The sequence below is a fragment of the Pleurodeles waltl genome, chromosome 3_1 (assembly GCF_031143425.1).
Source record: "Pleurodeles waltl isolate 20211129_DDA chromosome 3_1, aPleWal1.hap1.20221129, whole genome shotgun sequence".
In the NCBI taxonomy this organism is placed as follows: Eukaryota; Metazoa; Chordata; class Amphibia; order Caudata; family Salamandridae; genus Pleurodeles; species Pleurodeles waltl.
Window position 1 is genome coordinate 180,331,904 of NC_090440.1, and position 18,643 is coordinate 180,350,546.

Genomic DNA, 18,643 nt, shown 5'->3' on the forward strand with positions numbered 1-18,643 from the left:
GCTCACAGGTCTCAATGGAGCTACAGATCCACAATGGAAGGCATGGAAAAAATGGAACGGACGTCAGTGCCTGTAGGTGGCACAGATATAGTGCCCACACATCACATCCAGGAAAGATCTCACCACCTACTGGAGTGCAAGGAAATTGTGATTACAAATTCTCTGGATCCACACTGGCACCTAGGGGTATTCACAAGTTGTCTTACCTGTTTTAAAACTCTGCGATCGATATATATCCCTGAGTTCTTTCATAAGACGGTCAGAAGCCTGCACAGATCCAGAAACTGCACCCTGAAAAAGAAACATTAATATGTTGGTTATTGCATCATATTTCTGACTAGGTGGATTCCCAATAGCTTCAAACAAAAGTGAAAGAAAACTCTAACATGTCAAATGACAGACATTTATTTTTAGTGAAAACTACAATATACTACGTTTCTGCCCGGACATGAAGCAAACTAAAGGAGGTGAGGATGTTCTCAATTAGATTCCAAATCCAGGTGACTATAGCAGCACTGAAGCTGTGGCTACATGCCAACATTTCAGGAATGGACTTATTCAAGATGCAATACCTGAAATTAATTTGCGAAACAGTTATAAGTCTGAAGTCTACCCAAAAGAAAATTGCACATCTACCTCCTGGAACTGCAGGTCATTTTAAGCATAACATGTTTCCCGCCCAAAGTCAGGATAAGAACAGACCATGACCTTTACTGTTTCAGTATGTAGAGCATTAGATTTCCAATATCAGCAGGATCCAATTCTGCTTCTGCCCTAGGTAATCACAAATGACACCCTGATTACCATGGAGATCCAGAAAGTGGTCACTAGACAATTTGTACAACTCTGCAATCACACCACTCCAGCTCTTTAAGCTTTTCACTGGCTGCCACTCACGGTGCTCTCTATCACCAACTGGGCCATCAACAGGAGTACAAAGATCTTCTGACTGCTTCTTAACTTTCCAGCTAGTGCCAAGCAGGAAAACCATATGCAGATTCACCATGCTTATGATCTCATGCTTCAAAAATTGAGTTTTGATGTAAACTAAACTCATTTTAGAGAAACTCTAGAACTTTCTCATAGCAAGAATAAGGAACAGTATTTTAAGAAGAGTTAAGGCTACACTGTTCCCAAATATATGACCCATTAATCAAGCTCCTTCATAAGGTGAAACTAATCGCCCATCTGGAGGACAGTTAAAAGAATTGGAGTATCTACCAGCGCTGCCAAATTTTCCTTATACCTTTTTGCCTTACCACATGCCTACATGCAGCTAAATGCATTTAGCAACATGCTCCACTGTTGGCCTCACAAATACCACACACTGCTTCCTAAATACACACACCACAAAAATAGCAAACCTATTGGGTAGCTCCATACTTGACTATGCAGGAAAATATTTCAGGTTTGAGATAGCACTATCTAACAGTACAAATACTACAATACAGCATTAGTCATAATGAAGAGTAACTCACAACGAGAATGCTAAAAATCATAGTATGAACAAGCATAGACCGCTTCAATAAAAATATGGCTTAACCAAAGACTTAAGTTTAATAAGCCAATACCCTGACTTCACAATTGCTTACTTCGTGCTCTCACACACTGGGAAACAGAAATATTGGTGTGCTTTTTAGTGCTCAGATAGTAAACGAAAATAAAGCCAATAAACAATCCCTAAACACAGACAACTGTAAGTAAAAAGATAACAGTCAGAGACACATTAAGGTTTCGGAGATCCTTGTAGTAGGGAAAAGTGGTTGATGTTGGTCCATGTAGGCTGGGACCATGTCAGATTTTCAGTTAGGGTATGTAAATTATTCTTGCAACACAAAAAGAGAGTGACGGGAGTGGTTCAACCCCACACTTGCTCCCGATTAGGCTAGAGAATCATCAATATACTAAAGGTGTGGGGTGTAACTGAAAGGAACTGGACTATTAGGCTCTGTTCAAGAGGCGCTAGTTAGGCGTGTATTTTCCTGGTAGAAATATGTGTAAGGAGGGGCTGTTTCATTTGAGGGAGTTCCCTTTAGGGACTAGGTGGTCTCTCACACATTATAGTGTCATGCTTCATCATTTGACCACCTAGCCCCACCCAGGTAAGATGATCCTACCTGGGCGGACTCAACCTCGTTGTTGAAAGAACTGCTGAGGGAGTGCTGAAATTAAATCTGACTGGTAATTACAGGGATAAAGATAAGGAATTGGTAAATAAAATTATCTTACAAATCACATGTTTCGATTGGAAATGATTTAATATAGGTGTTTGTAGGTAATAGTAAAAACTGCGGTATTGACTGTTGAGAATGATGACTCACGGAGTCTAAAAATGAGGGACCAACATGTTTCTGCCCACACTAAAAGCTGTAAAGTCTGAAGCTCCAAAACAAGTGTCAAAGGTTGAAGGACTTTTGTCAAGATATTAGCATTATCTTCAGCCGAGGGTAGCGGAAGTTCTAAAACCTCTGCCATTTTTCACATAACTAAGTGATAAGATGCGACTTCTGGTGGACCAACCCTGGGGGCCTGAAAATATGGATCATCCTTGATGAAATCTGAGCCACTATCAAAAAATATTGTGGAGCCGTTACTGCTGTTTCCTCTATCATTCATCCTCCTGTCCACCCTCCCTTCACATTGGTGGAGTCAAACTCTGGTCCAATGGTCCCACGGGTGCCCACATTTTTGGTGCTAAAATCGCCAACTCTAGTTCAGATACTAAACCGGTCATGTTCTCTTTTTGTGCCTTCACCACTTTTGCTTTGACAACATTAACAAAGGGGACGTTGGTGACTTTTGGCTTCCCTCTCTTTAATGGACTGGGGTCCATGCTTAAGCATAACTCGGACAAATTTGTGTCATGCCCCGACCCCAGACACAAAAAGCACATGACATATGACTCAGTAATAGACATTTGTCCATCGCAATACCAACAGAGTTTAAACCCTGATATTTTGGGAGGTGACATTCAGACGCCACATCTAGAGAAATCGTAGTGAAAATAATCTCAGAGGAGAAAAGCTTGGTCAGAGCAAGCTTCAGATTTGTATCGAAGGTGCATTATAAAAGGAACTGACATCAGGACAACAGAGCTCCAGTGAGGGCACAAAGACAAAGCCATTGTTTCTTGCACAGGGCTGGATGGGGGCAGCTCTCCCTACCAGTGCGGAATAGATATTTAAACAGTTGTGGGAGGCTCCAGTCTGTGCCTGGAATATTCAAAAGCTGAAGACCCTGCAAATAGAAGTGTCCATCAGAAATGGATGTTCCTCTACTTATCCAAACTTGGTACTCCTACGTAATTGCTGACGTGAGCAGATCTAATACAAAAAAAAAAAAAAAATCTTCAATCCACTTCACTAACCCGCAGGAGGTAAATAATATTTAAGTTTGTACCCTTACTACCAAGGCAGATCCAGTTTTGTAAAATAACAATTACATCGTTAAGAAAGAAATGCCAGTGGCTTCTCGCTGAATTTAAGGAAAGAGAAGAGTTGTTGTATTGAGCACAGAGGAACAATTTGCTCAAAAAATGGATTCCCTATCAAGACGTCCTTCAAAAGAAGTGAAAGAAGTTCAGTTTGCTTTAAATGGTAACAGATGGCACTTCTGTGGCTGTACAATGCAAAATACATGTAAAAAAGACAAGGCCTTTACTACAGCCTTCCTGTCATGAAATCAGGAACGTTTTTATAAAGGTCAATGAAAGAACAATACAGATCACAGTTTTTAGAATTCTCACTAACGTTAAACATGTCTTAGAACTATATAATTCTTCCCTATCAGATGCACTGATTACTGGGAAAACAAAAACTGAAGAAAAATCTTAATTTACCCATCACGAGGGCTGAGGTACAAATTTTTAAGAACAAAGAGCTTACGTCTTTTCTTCAAGTCCATGTACTAGACAACTCTAAAGGCTGAACCAGAATAATTTAGTGTCGGAAAAATCCCTTTTTGCAGGGTTATCCCCAAACGTTTTGCCTCTAACCTCCTATTTTTCACCGTGTGCTGCATTTCGTTTTTGATGGCTTTAGCATTCTGGGCACTTTAGCCCGGTTGACCAGTGATGAAGTGCAAGGGCTCTGTTTATCCTTGATTGGCATATCTGATTTACTAGCAAGTGCCAAGTAAAGTGTGCTGTATGTGCCCAGGGCCTATGAATCAAATGTTACTAGTGGGCCTGCAGCACTGATTGTGCTACCCACATGAGTAGCCCAGTAAACATTTGAGACCAGCGACTGCAGAGTCTGTGTGTGCAGTTTTAAACTGCCATTTCGACCTGCCAGGTGCACCCACTTCCCAGGCCCAAACCTTCCCTTTTACTACATGTAAGTCACCCCGAAGGTAGCCCCAAGGCAGCCCCATGGGCAGAGTGCAGTGTTTTAAAAGGTAGGACGATTCGTCCAATAATTTGTTTTTTGTTTTTTTGGACTAACCTCTCCTACAGCTAACCAATTGGATTCTTCAAAGAATTGTAGAAGAAACCTCACCCACTAAATAGTGGCACGCTTAATCATTGGCTGTCTATTCACACCTCGGTAAGATGATACTACCAGGGCGGACTGAACCAAGAGCTCTTAGGAGTTCTCAATAAAATGCCAACTGGACAACAGCAGGGATCCAGATAATATCCTTAAAAATACCTGTAGGTAAACCCCTGGAATGTTCTTTATTACAGGGTACCAAAATACCTTGCTTTTCGTGTGGGTTTACTATGTTCCCAGGAGACCTTACTCAAACAGCAACATGTTTCAGCCCTCTCTAAGAGCTCAATTGGTTCTCTGGCCTTCGTCAGGGCCAATAACAACTTTCCCCGTCCATCACACCAAAGTGTTATCATTCGTGCAAGGCCTATTGCTCTCATCTGAGTCAAAGATTACTTCACTTTTTAAAGTACCTAAATAAATAAATAAAAAGCAAAAAGACAAGGAGATGTTAGTCCCTCCCAAACGATTGTGGACCTATAAACCCCTTGACCTAACCAGAACTCCCTCTGAAACTCAACTGTTGTCTTCTATCAATAGACAACATGCTTCTCAGCATTCTCCAAACAACGTATTTCCTTACAGTACTACTAATTTTCCTCTTTTTTACACATCATAATGAATACACCCTCTTCGAATTTGATCTTAATGTCATTATCAATACCTTGTGAATCTCAGAGCTAGATCCACTTCTGAAACTATATGGTTACCCATAGAATTAAAACCTTTCTTCTTTTGTGAATAAGGGGCGCTGTATGTATTATATCAGTGTGGTTCTGATACAAACATAATATTCTTTGTGAGCATCAAAGCCGATGTGTCCAGCCTGTCCCCTTATCCAAATTTAAGAACATTCCATTCAGAGAGGCATGGTGCACTTTCAATAAGAAGTATCTTGTCATACCCATAACAAATTCATAATAATGATTTGTCTGTTGTAAAGCCATGATAAATTACAATCATCAGTCATGCTGTAGGAAAGCACCCTCTCTTTTTGGCATGGTTACACACATTTTTTACCTGCTGTCAGAGCATTTTGACTCTGTTCACTGGGATCCTGCTAACCAGGACTCCAGTGACTGTGCTCTCTCCCCCTAAATGTGGTTGCTTAGGCCTTAGCATACCCCACAACTGGCATACTGGTGCCCCCATGTAAGACCCTAGTATATGGTACTTAGGTACCCAGGGCATTGGGGCACTAGGGGTTACCCATGGGTTGCAGCATGTAGTGTGCCACCCATGGGAGTCCACGCAAAATGTGTCTGCAGGCCTGCCACTGCAGCCTGAGTGAAAAAGTGCATGCACCCTTTCGCCACAGGTCACTGCAGCAGCAGGTCACTGTAAGTCACCCCTATGGCAGGCTCTCCTAGCCCAGAGGGCAGGGTGCAAGTACCTGTGTATAAGGGCACCCCTGCATGAGCAGAGATGCCCCTATGAACTCTATCTCCAATTTTCTGGACTTCGTAAGTGCAGGGAAGCCATTTTACCTGTGTACTTGACACAGGACACTACCTGTGTCCAGCTACACAATGGTAACTCTGAATCTGGGCATGTTTGGCATCAAACATGTCGGAATCATACCCCAATACTGTTGCCAGTATTGGTTGTACGATTCCATGCACTCTGGAGGCTCCTTAAAGAATCCCCAGCATTGCTCCTATCAGTCTTTTGGGATTTTCAGGGCAGCCCGCTGCTGCTCAGCCTGCTCAAGCAGAGTAAGGCAGAACAAAGGATTTCCTTTGGGAAAGGGAGGCAACATCATCTCCCTTTGGAAATAGGCGTTACAAGGCTTGGGAGAGGTAGCCTCCCCAAGCCACTGGTATGCTTTGAAGGGCACATTTGGTGCCCTCTTTGTATAAACCGGTTTGCACCAGTCCAGGGATACCCCATCCCTGCTCTGTTGCATAACTGGACAATGGAAAGGAGAGTAACCACTCTCCTGTCCATCACCACCCCAGGGGTGGTGCATAGAGCTCCTCCAGGTTGGCACTTGATTCTGCCATCTTGAACCCAAGGTAAGCAGAGGCACCTGGGAGCATCTGAGTGGCCAGGTCAGGGAGTTGATGTCACAGCCCCCTCCTGATAGGTGGTTACCCTGGTAGGTGACCAATCCCCCTTCCTGTTCTAATTAGGGTGTAACATTCGACTTGCAAGACTACAGCAGGATTCCCCAGCATCGCTTACTTCATCTTCTGGCCACCGGGACCGCAACTGGACCCTCTAGGAACTGAAAATCTGCAACTTCAGAGACGAGACTGCTCCGCAGCATTGGTTTTCTCCACCGGAACTGCGTGGATCCCGCATCACACGTGGTGGTCTGGGGTGGTCCCCTTGGTCCTCTCTACCAGCTGTCCAACTTGCCTCCCCTTGGAGGACAGTACACCCTTGTGCGCCGTGACTCTTGCAGCTACCAAGACTTGTTTGTTCCTCCTCCGAGGGCTCTTCAGGCTTCGTGTAGCCCGGCCTCCAGCGCTCTTCCCTGCAAAGCACAATCCAGTGAAGTAGGAACCCTTTTCACGTGTGCTGAGTGGGCCTCACTGCAACTCCTGTGCATGCTGCCTGTGAGTTGCCTGTGGGGGCTGCATCCTCGTCTTTCGAATCTTCACTGCTGAGGGTCACCTGGGACTCCCCTCTGTGGTTTGAGTCCCCCGAACCCTGCTGCGCCCCAGCAGCTCAGTAACTCTTCATATGCAACTTTAGACTTTGCCAAGGCTTGTTGGTGGTTTTCCAACACCACTGACCGACTTCAACTCTTCTTCCATCGTGGGACACCGCCTGCATCACTTCTGGAACCCTTTTCCTGCTCCAGTGATGCACACCTGACACCTTGTCTCCACCGTTGACCTAGTCCTGCATCTTCAGAAGGGTGGATAGTGGCTCCTGCCTTAACCAGACACACCAACACAAACTGGACTTGGTCCCTTTCCTTTGAGGATTCTCTTCTTTCAGGATCTACTTTTAGGTTCTTCCAGTCTTGCACAGTTCTGTGGGTTTGGGGAAAATCCAGGTACTAACCTTTTCTCTCCTGGTTGCTGGTGGGAAGCCTGGTACCTTTTGGGGTTCCTAGTTCCACCAGTTCCCCTCAACAGATTCCACTTCCTTGGTTTGGTGGCGAGGCGGGAGGGGGTGGAGGGGGGAGGGGTGACTGCCTTTTCCATTCCACTTAGATAGCATATGGTTTGGTCTCCCCCTAGAGCCTTCATTATTTTCTATTGTTTTACTATTTGCTATTGCTTTCTATGCTAATCACTGACGTATAATGGAAATATAATAGTGTGTTTACTCACCTCCTAGTGGAGTATTGCCTTTACAGTATTTTAGTGTTTGTGTTACCATAATAAAGTATCTTTTTATTTTATTTTTTAACACTGTGTGATCCCTTCATGTGTGATAGTGCTGTGTGACTGTAGTGGTATTGCATAAGCTTTGCACGTCTCCTAGGTAAGTCTTGGTTGGTCATCCACAGCTACCTCTAGAGGGCCCGACTTCCTAGACACTGCCTACACTTCACTAATAGGGGATACCTGGTGTAACACCATAGGTGCTCACCACACACCAGGCCAGCTTCCTACACATGCCATACCTGACAAGGTGATTTGAATGTGCTCCCCCTCATTCATTCACACACGCTGATTTATCCAGCTGTAAAGCCTGCGGGGAAGGAAAAAAATGGTAAAACATGCATCATTCTTGGTCTTAAGTGACAATTTCACACATCCCAGCATGCGTGAGACACATTCAACACTCTTACCCTATACATGGGTTATTCATACATTATGGGTGTCTGACCGGGGGTGCAGTCCTCTAGTCCCACACTTGGGGTGAAAACCAACATATCAGAACATATTAACATGGTGACAAATCTCTCTTTTTCTGAGAGACTCATTAGGGACTTGTTATGTCATAGTATGTTGTGATCTGTAAATACTACTGATCCCCAACAATATTGTCACAAAGAAAGGATTTGTTCCACGCCCATTGGTATCAGAAGCATAGTGTTACATGCTACATCATTGTTAGTTATCTCTAAATGACGCTCGTCAAGTATAGAGTTTAAAGTCGCTAATTCTATCTGAGCATATGTAGTAGTGCAGCTGTATCAGTTATTGATGCCCCTGTGAGCCAGTCTAAATTAGTAGTGGCTGCCCGCGTTAAAGAATACCAATTATAAATATCTAGCTCCCCCCCCTTGAATAAATAAATAAATAAATAAATATATATATATATATATATATATATATATATATATATATATATATTTATATTCGTTTTATTTTTTTAGAAATGACAGCTCCCACAAGGATACTATTTGCACCACAGAAATCCAGTGAAAGAGTAATAAAAGGCCATGAGGTCCCCCTAGCACAGTAAGAAATAATCTTACTTCGTCAAGGATCTCACATTCTTGACTCGACCCTGGGGTCAGCATCCGACATCAATGACGTGCACCTCCCCTTGGTGTTCATGGAATGTCTTGTCCACCTGTGCCTCGCTCAGACCTCCACGTACATTGGCGCGGTGGATTAATTACCTAAACAGCCGCCTTTCCATTTACATGGTATATAGTTGAATCATTCTTACTGATTTGAAAAAAATATTCTAAGGACAGATTGTCAGATTCACCTCCTTCCTTCACATGAGGTATCTGAGACAAGGGGTGCTAATAAATAATATTTTTTCATGTCCCCCTCATGGATATAAATTCATACAGTATTCACTAGAGGATCATTACTTATCTGTTTATTTAATGCTGCTCATTTTCCTATTATTTTTCATAGGAAATACGTCACTGTTCACATCTAACAGAAGATTATTCCGGAGACAGATTATCAAAATTGGTCCACCTAATCGTACCTGTGGCAAATGTTTGCATGAGTGCTTGTAACCAGAAAATGGTTTTGCATGTCCCCTTTGTAGGTAAGCAATCCTAGAGCGATTTCCAGGGGATCCTTACTTCTCAGCGAGTTATGTCCAGGGGATGTCATCATTCAAACCCTGTGTGGAGCTGGACAGTCTATAGATCCAACGTTGTTCTAACCTGAAAGGTTGCAGCTCAGATGCCCCTTGTGACTTCTGGAGGATGTACCTAGCTGCTATTGTGAACCATAGATTATACATTGGGAAAACATGACTAGGTGATATTCTCTCACTCTCAGTTTTTGATAAGCGTATTTAAAAAGTAGGGCATGTACTAGTGTGGTTTTACATGTCCTGATAGTGAAATACTGCTAAATTCAGTTTTCACTATTGCAAAGACTCTCTCTCCCATAGGGTAACAGGGATTGCCGGGAAATATCTTTTAAGTGTAATTTCCCATTGGGAGCAGATAGATATCTGGAGTTTGGGGTCTCTGAACTCACAATTCAATATACACATTTGGTGAGGTTGTTTTTTTAAATATAAGTTTGAAAATGCCACTTTCAGAAGGTGGGCATTATGTTGCTTAACCATTCTGTGCCTTTACCTGTCTGTGGAATACATGTCTGGGTCAGAATGACAGTTGGGCTGTTTGTGAATTCACTCTAGACAGTCACACAAAGGAAACAGAGGTGTGCATTGCATATCCTGATGGGTCTTCCTTAGCTAGGAGTGGTGCGAGGAGCTGATCCTTGCACCTGAATATGGATGTGCCTGTCCTTACAGAAAGCAGTCTCCAACCCCCTGGAGTTTGTCTGGGGCCAGGTCAGAAAAGACAGGGTATGTGCACTACAAAAACTTTTCTTGAAAGTTTGACTACTTCAAAGGCAGAAAAGGGCATAAGTACTGGACCTCTGACCCCACAAAGTTAAAATCCTTCTGGACTGAGGACATTCTTCCAGGAAAAAGAGCTGGAAGCTGTAGGAGGGGCTGCCACTCTGCCTGTTACTTTGCTGTGCTGTCCTGCTGCTTCTGTCCTGGGAATGAAAGAGTTGGACTTCGCTACATCTTGTTTCCATGGGTTCTTCAAGTTTACCATTGGTAATGCTCTTTCTGGTGGATATTCTTATCTCTCCCCCCCCCCCCCCCGATTTCACCCCTAGTGAGCATTCCCCAGGCATCCGAAAGGATCCGGAAAACTCAAAAGAAGTGCTCCTGTACGCCGGTAGGTGGCATAGTGTGGCTCAATGTGGACCACCTTCCACTCTCAAAGGGATAAACAGAGTTGCATATATGCACCACCAATGCACGCCAATGTCAGTTTCTTTCACAGGCTTGTCCATGCCTTCAGTCGCAAAGCCCACCAGCTAATTGGTATGACCACATGCAGATATCTATAGTGGGACCTTTTGAGGTGGACAATGAGTCGATTCCACAGAACAAGAAAGTGGAAGGACGGAAGTAATCTGCGGTTAAAGTATCCACCAGAAAGAGAGTTACCAAAGGTAATTAACTCGTTCTTCTGATTGGTATCTCTAACCGCAGAGTCATCGCCTTGTATTTAGATACCAAAGGAGTACCTCCCCAGGTGGTGGGTCTATGGAACAGCTCAGACCAAAAAGTCTCGTACGAGTGCACAGGCAAAATGTCTATCCAGACAGACTTGCATGTCAAAGCTATAGTTCTTGATGTGTGCATGGATGCCCATGTGGCAGCCTGACAAATATCCACAACAGGCAGTCCTCATGCCAACAACGTAGTAGGAGCCTTAGCTCAAGTGGAATGAGCCCTCAATTCCTCAGGTGGCTGCCTTTTAGTTAGCATGTAGCAGATGTTAATGCAGAGGACTTCCTACTTAGAGATAGGTCTTTTCTGCACTGTCTTGCCCAGAAGAAGCCTACAAAGAGTTGATTGTCAGCTTGATGATCTCTGGTATGATCAATGTAAAACCTGATGGCTGTGTAGGGATCCAAACAATCGAGTCTCTCCTCTTCTTTCAAGGGGTAGAGATGGCAGATAGCCTGCCCAACATGAAAATGTGTTACTGCTTCACTACTCTCAGCAGGATACACCTTGAGTCCTGAGCGCCAGTTTGTCTGGGGAAAAGGTTGTAGAATATGACTGGAACAAAAGTGCCAGTATCTTACTTATGTGGTAAGCTGATGTTATCACCACCAAAAAGACCATTTTTGGGGTCCAAAGGTAACGGGCAACCTTGCATTGGCACCAAGGGCTGCACATCAAAAATGTGAGAACCATATTCAAATCCTACTGTGGCATCACAAAGCTCTTTGGCAGAAATTTAAAGAAACCAGATCATAACAGGTGATTTGAACAAAGTAGGCAGACCCAGCTACCATTAAAAAAAAGAAAGCGAAAGAGCTGAAAAATAGCCTTTTACAGAGCCCAGTGTAAATTCTTGCTGACAGTTTGGCCATCTGGCTGTTGGAGCATGAAGCTACAAACCTGTCCCAGGGCCGGGAGTACAACAACTTTATGGAATGGCACCTAGCTGCCAAGATAATGTTAACTTTTCGAGGGAGATAAAATGGAATTAACTGCCACCATTCAAAGTCCACGCAAAGAGGTGCAGGTTGCACAAGCCTAGGAGAAAGACGCTGCCCTGCTGCTTGGACAGAATATACTCCCAAAGCAGCAGCTTGATCTGAGGACATATGTTCATGCCCAGGTGTTCCAGGTAGTACACTCTCCTAGCCCAATTTGGAGCCACTAAAATGACAGGAACAACAGAAGCATAGAGGAGTCCTAAGCTCCACCCCAGCTGAGCTGCATTTCTGAGAGTGAGCCTTCTTAGGAACTCCAGGAAGGAAAAGTGTTGACATTGTGTGTTCTCAGCTATGGCAAAAAGACTGAGCCAGAGTTCTTTCCCACTGCTGAAAGACGCCCTATACCTCCCAAGTTGTAACGGTCATTCGTGATACGCTAATAGCAGGTTGAGTTCATCTGCCCTGGCATTTGGAGAGCACACCAAGTGGTTCCCGACAGGAGAAATGCCCTTGCGATCCAGCCACTTCCAGTATATAGTGAAACCCAACAATGAAAGAAAATTTGCCGTTTTCTAGAGTTAGTCTACGACTGCCTGGTGTGAGCACACCTTCAACAGCCAGGGATCGAGGTAGGGAGAGAAAGGAACACCAGACATCCGAAGCTGAGCTGCGACCACCATCATATGTTTTGTGAACATCTGAGGGGCACTGATTAAGTTAAAACGAAGCACTGCAAATTGAAAATGCCCACTGTGAGCCACAGATCAAGTCTGTGGAGCTAATATGGAGTAAGGGTCCTGTCAGTCCCATGCTACCATCCAGTTTCTTGAATCTAGGTCATACAGAACCTGGGCTAATGTGCATTTGTTCTTTAGCAGGAAGGCATTAAGAGGGCAAAGATCTAAAATAGGACAAACATCTCCATCCTTCTTGGACACAAGGAAGTAGCAGAACTAACACCCACTTCCTATTTCTGAGGCTGAAACACACTCTACGGCTCCTTTACATTTGCAAAATGTACATGGGTTCTCCCATCAGCCGCCCTGATGGGGGGTGGAAGGTGTGGAGGCGTGGAAAGAAATTGCAGGGAGAAGCCCCACTGGACAATGTTTGAGATCCCAGCTGTCAGACAAAGTCTTGTCGCGCCTGGAGGAAGTGACAAGTCATGTGTCCTACAGAGAGGTTGTATGCCGGAAAGAACAAACTAAAGTAGTTTTGAAGTTGTGGGTACTAAAGGGAATGGCAATGAGCTGTGTGCTGTCTTTAAATGTCCTGAGCGCTGTGTCTGGAAGCTGCAGTCTCGACCTCAAAAGGGCTGGGAAATTTTGTTGTGCCAGCAGTGGGAACTGGTGTAACTCTGAAATGTGTTTTAAGAAAACAGTCCGGCAGGTGTGGAGAAACCAGGACCGAGCAGTGACTAAACTCTCCTTCAAATTATTCTAGGGTCGAATCTGGCTTCGCTCCAAAGAGGCAAGAGCCATCAAATGGCATAGCTATTAAGAATTCTTGGACATCACCCAAGAAGCCCATAGACTTCATCCAAGAACATTGCCAAAGCACCACACTCGTGCCAACTTCCCTAAACAAGCAACAGGACGAGTTCAGACAAGACTGGGGAACAAATGCTGCTGCATCCCGGCCTTCCTGAATGGTTTGGGCTGAAGACGCCTGTAGGTCGCTTAGGACCACAGTTAAGACCTAACCAAACATGTACCATAGATTAACAACAAAGGAGACAGGTGGCATTCATTAAATAGAGAACAAATCTAGCAGAATAAAACAGATGCTTGCCAAAGGTTCCTATATGTATTCTCTGTTGGGGGAGTCTTATTAAAGGTGTCAGGGCTGACTTTACTGGGCTTGATTCCTGCGTGGAAAATTCTTGATCACTTTCTAGCTGGTCTGTGGCAACAAGCGACCTGCCTGTGGCTGGAGGAGCTAGAAAATGATTTTCCTCAAAAGTTTTTCTGTGACAGCCTCATTACAAGGTAGGAGAATTTCATTAAGAGTCTGGCCAGGCTGAAGTATTGTTTTAAGTTCCATAGTGGGAAGTTGTAGGTCAAGGACCGCCACCGCATTTTTAGTTATAACAGCAAAAGATGCACTCTTGTCAGTGGCAGGACCAGGGGGGAGAGAGAAATCCATTGTCAAGGAAGGTATGTAAGCCACTGGCATCTTGTTATTCCTCAAACCAAGTAATTGCATCAGTGTGAGAGAGATTTGTCCCCATCACCACAATTCTGGCTTTGATCAGAGTCCAAGACAAAAACCTGATGTAGTGTTTGTACATGGCTGAGCATTAAAGGCCATGCGTCAGAATCAGGAGGACTGGAAAAGGGATGCGCTCCAGTGGGTTCGGCGCATGGCCAAGTTTCAATAGAAGTTCAGTTCGGAGTCTGAGACCACTACAGGATGTTGATCCTCCTCAAAGGGATAAGTGCATAGCATGGTGACAGGACTGAAGTTAGTACCACAGCAGATACAGGTCTGAGGTGCATTTGAGAGGCACAGACAACGCTGAGAGCAAACCTGTCAGCTGAAGGCCCAAACAGAAAGTCCCTAAAACCAGACTCCATCTTGAGCAGGCCGAGACCTCACTTTCTCTATTTTTGCAAAATCATAGACTCATCTTTCCAAGGACTGGTCAAAATGTCAGTAAGACACTGGATGCACAGGCAATTACCTCGACAGAACACCTACTGTAGTGCTTAATTTGTAAAAGAATAAAAGAAAATTAAGTTCAACACCCCCTCCTCGGGAGGCCACTTCAGCTTGCACCACCCACTGCCCCTGCCAGCTCAGCGAATTACTGTACAAACACAACTACTAACCATCACACTACAAGTGTGACAATTCAGGCTATTCCAGACTCCTAAAGCTATGAAACAAGGCATGGGCAGCAGGCATTAGTCATTTTTAATGTATGCTGAATTAATAAGCAACTGTAGTTGTGCTCATCTCTAAATAAAACAAACGGCACCACCATGTGGTAGACTGTCATAGGTGCCAGTGTTGACAAAGTGCTGGTGCCGTACACGGGAGACCACCGGCTCAAACTGAGCACTGACTTCATGCAACATCAGTCTGAAAGAAGTGCCTTGGTATCTCTAGCTCAAGGTCAGGTCATGAGAACAGCATAAACAGTGTAGTCTAACTTGACAGGTTTTTACCTTACTTGTTTAGAAGAATGCATCTAAGACTAGCACATTGATGTATGCAGGTTATGTCACACAATCCTAAGATTATGCCATAAATTCCCCAATCAGATAAATACTTTTATCACATTTATCTGAGAGAGGAATTTATGGCATAACCTTAGGAATGTATGGCATAACCTGCATACATCAATGTGCTAGTCTTAGATGCATTCTTCTAAACAAGCAATCCTTCCTGGGGTCAGTCATAAATGCAGCCTTGGACAAGGCATAACCAGGGGACCAAAGATTGGCTGCATTTCAGCAGTCTCTGCCTCTTTTTCAGCCACTCAATCCTCTTGCAGTTCGAACACTAATGCGCCTCCTTGGTATGATGGCCCCATGCATAGCCATACTTCCTCATGCAAGGCTCCACATGTGACACTCTAGTAGTGTCTTTCAGATCAATGCCACAAGGGGAGAACTAAGCTTATCCTAACTCACAGCAGATTTATTAGCAACCTAATTCCAGTGCCCTCAATTGCCTACTTCTCTTTAACAAAGTGCAAAAAGTAATATATATAACTTGAACTCACAAGCTCACCCATTCAACAACCCCCTCCACAGCTGGACCTCTGGCTCCTCCCCTTCCTGCTTCTCAGAGGTCAGTCTACTGACAACAGGGTCATAAACCTTAATTCAAAAATATTTTGTCAATGTAGGCAGGGAAAGTATTTCGAGTCATTTCTACACAAAATGCCAGTAAGAATAACATTATATCGAAACCGGATCATAGCCACACTTGATATAACACAGGCCAAATTAGCGATTTGGAGAATTAGATTAGAAGAGTGGGATTGAGTAACGGTAGACAACTAAGAAAATCATGTAACACAGCAAGGAAAAGTCACTACATGCCTGAAATGCAAGGACGTGGTGCTTGGCAAAAATATGTAAAGGCAACCATGCAGGTGCCCAGAACATGTCAACAAGGGGATGCCTCGAAAGCAGCAAGGGCCTTGGAGAAGTGATCACAAATGCCCTTTGGAGGACCTTTGATGTCAAGGGGATAATGGAACATTACAGAAAGGACAAGCCAACACAAGAGAGTACATAGTCTCCCACCTTACCCTTTTTAGCTCCATCCGACAGAACACCAGAGAAAAGCTTATCATTAACTCCGTACTGAAGTATGCAGACAATGACAGTGTAAGCAGCCTATACAGGCATTTTAACTCCTTGGTTGGGTCCACAGAAGAAAAAAAGGAAGGAAGTGTATTGAACTGGCCAATGTGAAATGAAGAAAACAAAGTGAGTAGGAAGGATGGGAAAGTATGAAGGTCCGACTTATTGGGAGAGAAAACGGACAAGCAGATTGGCGTACCAGCTCCTCCTCACTCTGGAGATCCGAATCAACTTCACTGATCCTCCCTCACTTTCTGCAATACTTTGGACATGAGTGGAATCAGCAGTAATATGGATTGCAAGCCCTATATGACCAGCTGAAACTGACGGTAAACTCCAGGAAACCAACTGAAAAAAGTATTTGACATGCATTCTCGCAAGGCAAGAAAATTATGTGTAAGCACTGCTCCAGCATGGAACTAAGACCCCAGCCAGTCCTACTGGCCAGATGAGTATCTCAGCACATCAGGTAGGCAACTGTGACCATTGCAGTCTCAACCTGTGAAGAAAACCTCTCAGAAGGTTGAAAGGGTTCATCCACTAAGGAAGATTCTCATATTCTGAGTGGAAAATATGCAACTGAGCTGAGACTCTTGGTTGTTGCAGCTGCTGCCCACTCAGACACCACTGGAGGGCTCTCATCCATATGTGGCATAAAGCACCAACAGGTTGAATGAGGACTATCAGTTGCAAAACTGGGATCCGGGCTCAAGTCAGAAGCATCAGAATCCTTATCCAACTATCTGCAGTCAGGAACAAGTAGTAATGGAAATAACTCTAGATTCCATCTCTTCAGGAGACACCACTTCCATGCAAAGCAAGGATCTCCCCTACAAGTCCAAGGCATGAGCTGGAGTGTATCCTCTGGGTCAAAGGGTCGGCTGTGAAGGAGATAAAGGAAAAGGGGTAACACCAGCTCATCCGCAGAATCACCTAGCGGTCAATAATGATCACTGGCAGGCAAAGTGATTCTTCACACCCCTCTCCCCCATCCAGTTGCCTGTTATAGCTCGTGTTCAACTGAGACAGCTTAGCACTTTTTCTGTTATCCCAAACGTAATTTTTATTTGCTCTTTTTGTATTATCCTTTTGAGCTGAATACACAGCACATCAACTTGCATGTATAGCCTGAATTTCCAACAGTATCTTTGAAAAATGATGTGATCTACAGATTACGGTTTCTTTCTTTTTTAGATCTGTGCTTTGCTGTTTGTTACTTCTATTAACTAGATTTTACCCCTGCCACAAAGCAATGAGACACATTATGCATAGGTTATTGTAAAGAGTTGAAATGAGCCAAAACAACAAGTAGATTATTTCTGGACCGTAATTGGAGCTGGAGACCAGATACATGCCTCAAAGGTATATGAAGGACATGTGCCCATCCAGGGTTATCATAACTGAAGGGAATGTCTTCCCATATCCATAGTGAAGTCACGCTATTGTAACAGAATATGTGGGAAAAACGGGCTCCCAAATTCAAAGCAAAGCCACCATTTGGAGAAGGTTGGAGCATTATCTCCTGGTGACTTCACTCTCTGTTTTTAATCTTGACATGGGTACTTACGTTCACAGTATATTTTCAACTTTAGTGCATATAGCCAATTTTAACCCAGCATTTTTTCCAGTCTTTCAGTACACCACACACTGGGACACATTTTGCATTTCCAGTTTTCGCTGGCACCCATCAAAAAGATATCTGGCAAAGAGCCCCTCGCAAGGCACCTTGGGTACTGCAGCACCAGCCTGACGAGGAGCAGGCCCAATGATGAAGCATCCCTCCTAAAGGTGGGTGAGGACTCTTGCTCCAACTAGCTGATGCTTCAGGTGACTGGTTCTCCTCCCCAACTTAGTACTGAGGAATACTTATCATGGACATTGTAGGAGGCTGGACTGGCTTGTAGTGAGTACCAAGGGGTACTTGCACCTTGCACCAGGCCCAGTTATCCCTTATTAGTGTATAGGGTGTCTAGCAGCTTAGGCTGATAGATAATGGTAGCTTAGCTGAGCAGCTTAGGCTGAACTAGGAGACGTGTGAAGCTACTACAGTACCACCTAGTGTCATATGCACAATATCATAAGAAAACACAATACACAGTTATACTAAAAATAAAGGTACTTTATTTTTATGACAATATGCCAAAGTATCTTAGAGTGTACCCTCAGTGAGAGGATAGGAAATATACACAAGATATATATACACAATAGCAAAAATATGCAGTATAGTCTTAGAAAACAGTGCAAACAATGTATTGTTACAATAGGATGCAATGGGGAAACATAGGGATAGGGGCAACACAAACCATATACTCCAGAAGTGGAATGCGAACCACGAATGGACCCCAAACCTATGTGACCTTGTAGAGGGTCGCTGGGACTATTAGAAAATAGTGAGAGTTAGCAAAATAACCCTCCCCAAGACCCTGAAAAGTGAGTGCAAAGTGCACTAAAGTTCCCCTAAGGACAAAAG

At 44.0% G+C, this 18,643-nt stretch overlaps 1 protein-coding gene across 5 annotated transcripts in view; it reads right to left on the bottom strand.

Annotated features, from left to right (window-relative positions):
- The window catches only part of UBE2Q2 (ubiquitin conjugating enzyme E2 Q2), a 619,872-nt gene that overhangs the window by 294,703 nt on the left and 306,526 nt on the right, over positions 1-18,643 (bottom strand). For all 5 annotated transcript variants that reach the window (XM_069222116.1, XM_069222114.1, XM_069222112.1 and 2 more), the window contains one exon: positions 207-291. In XM_069222116.1, coding sequence (XP_069078217.1) covers positions 207-291 — 85 coding nt within the window. The remainder of the gene's footprint in view (positions 1-206; positions 292-18,643) is intronic.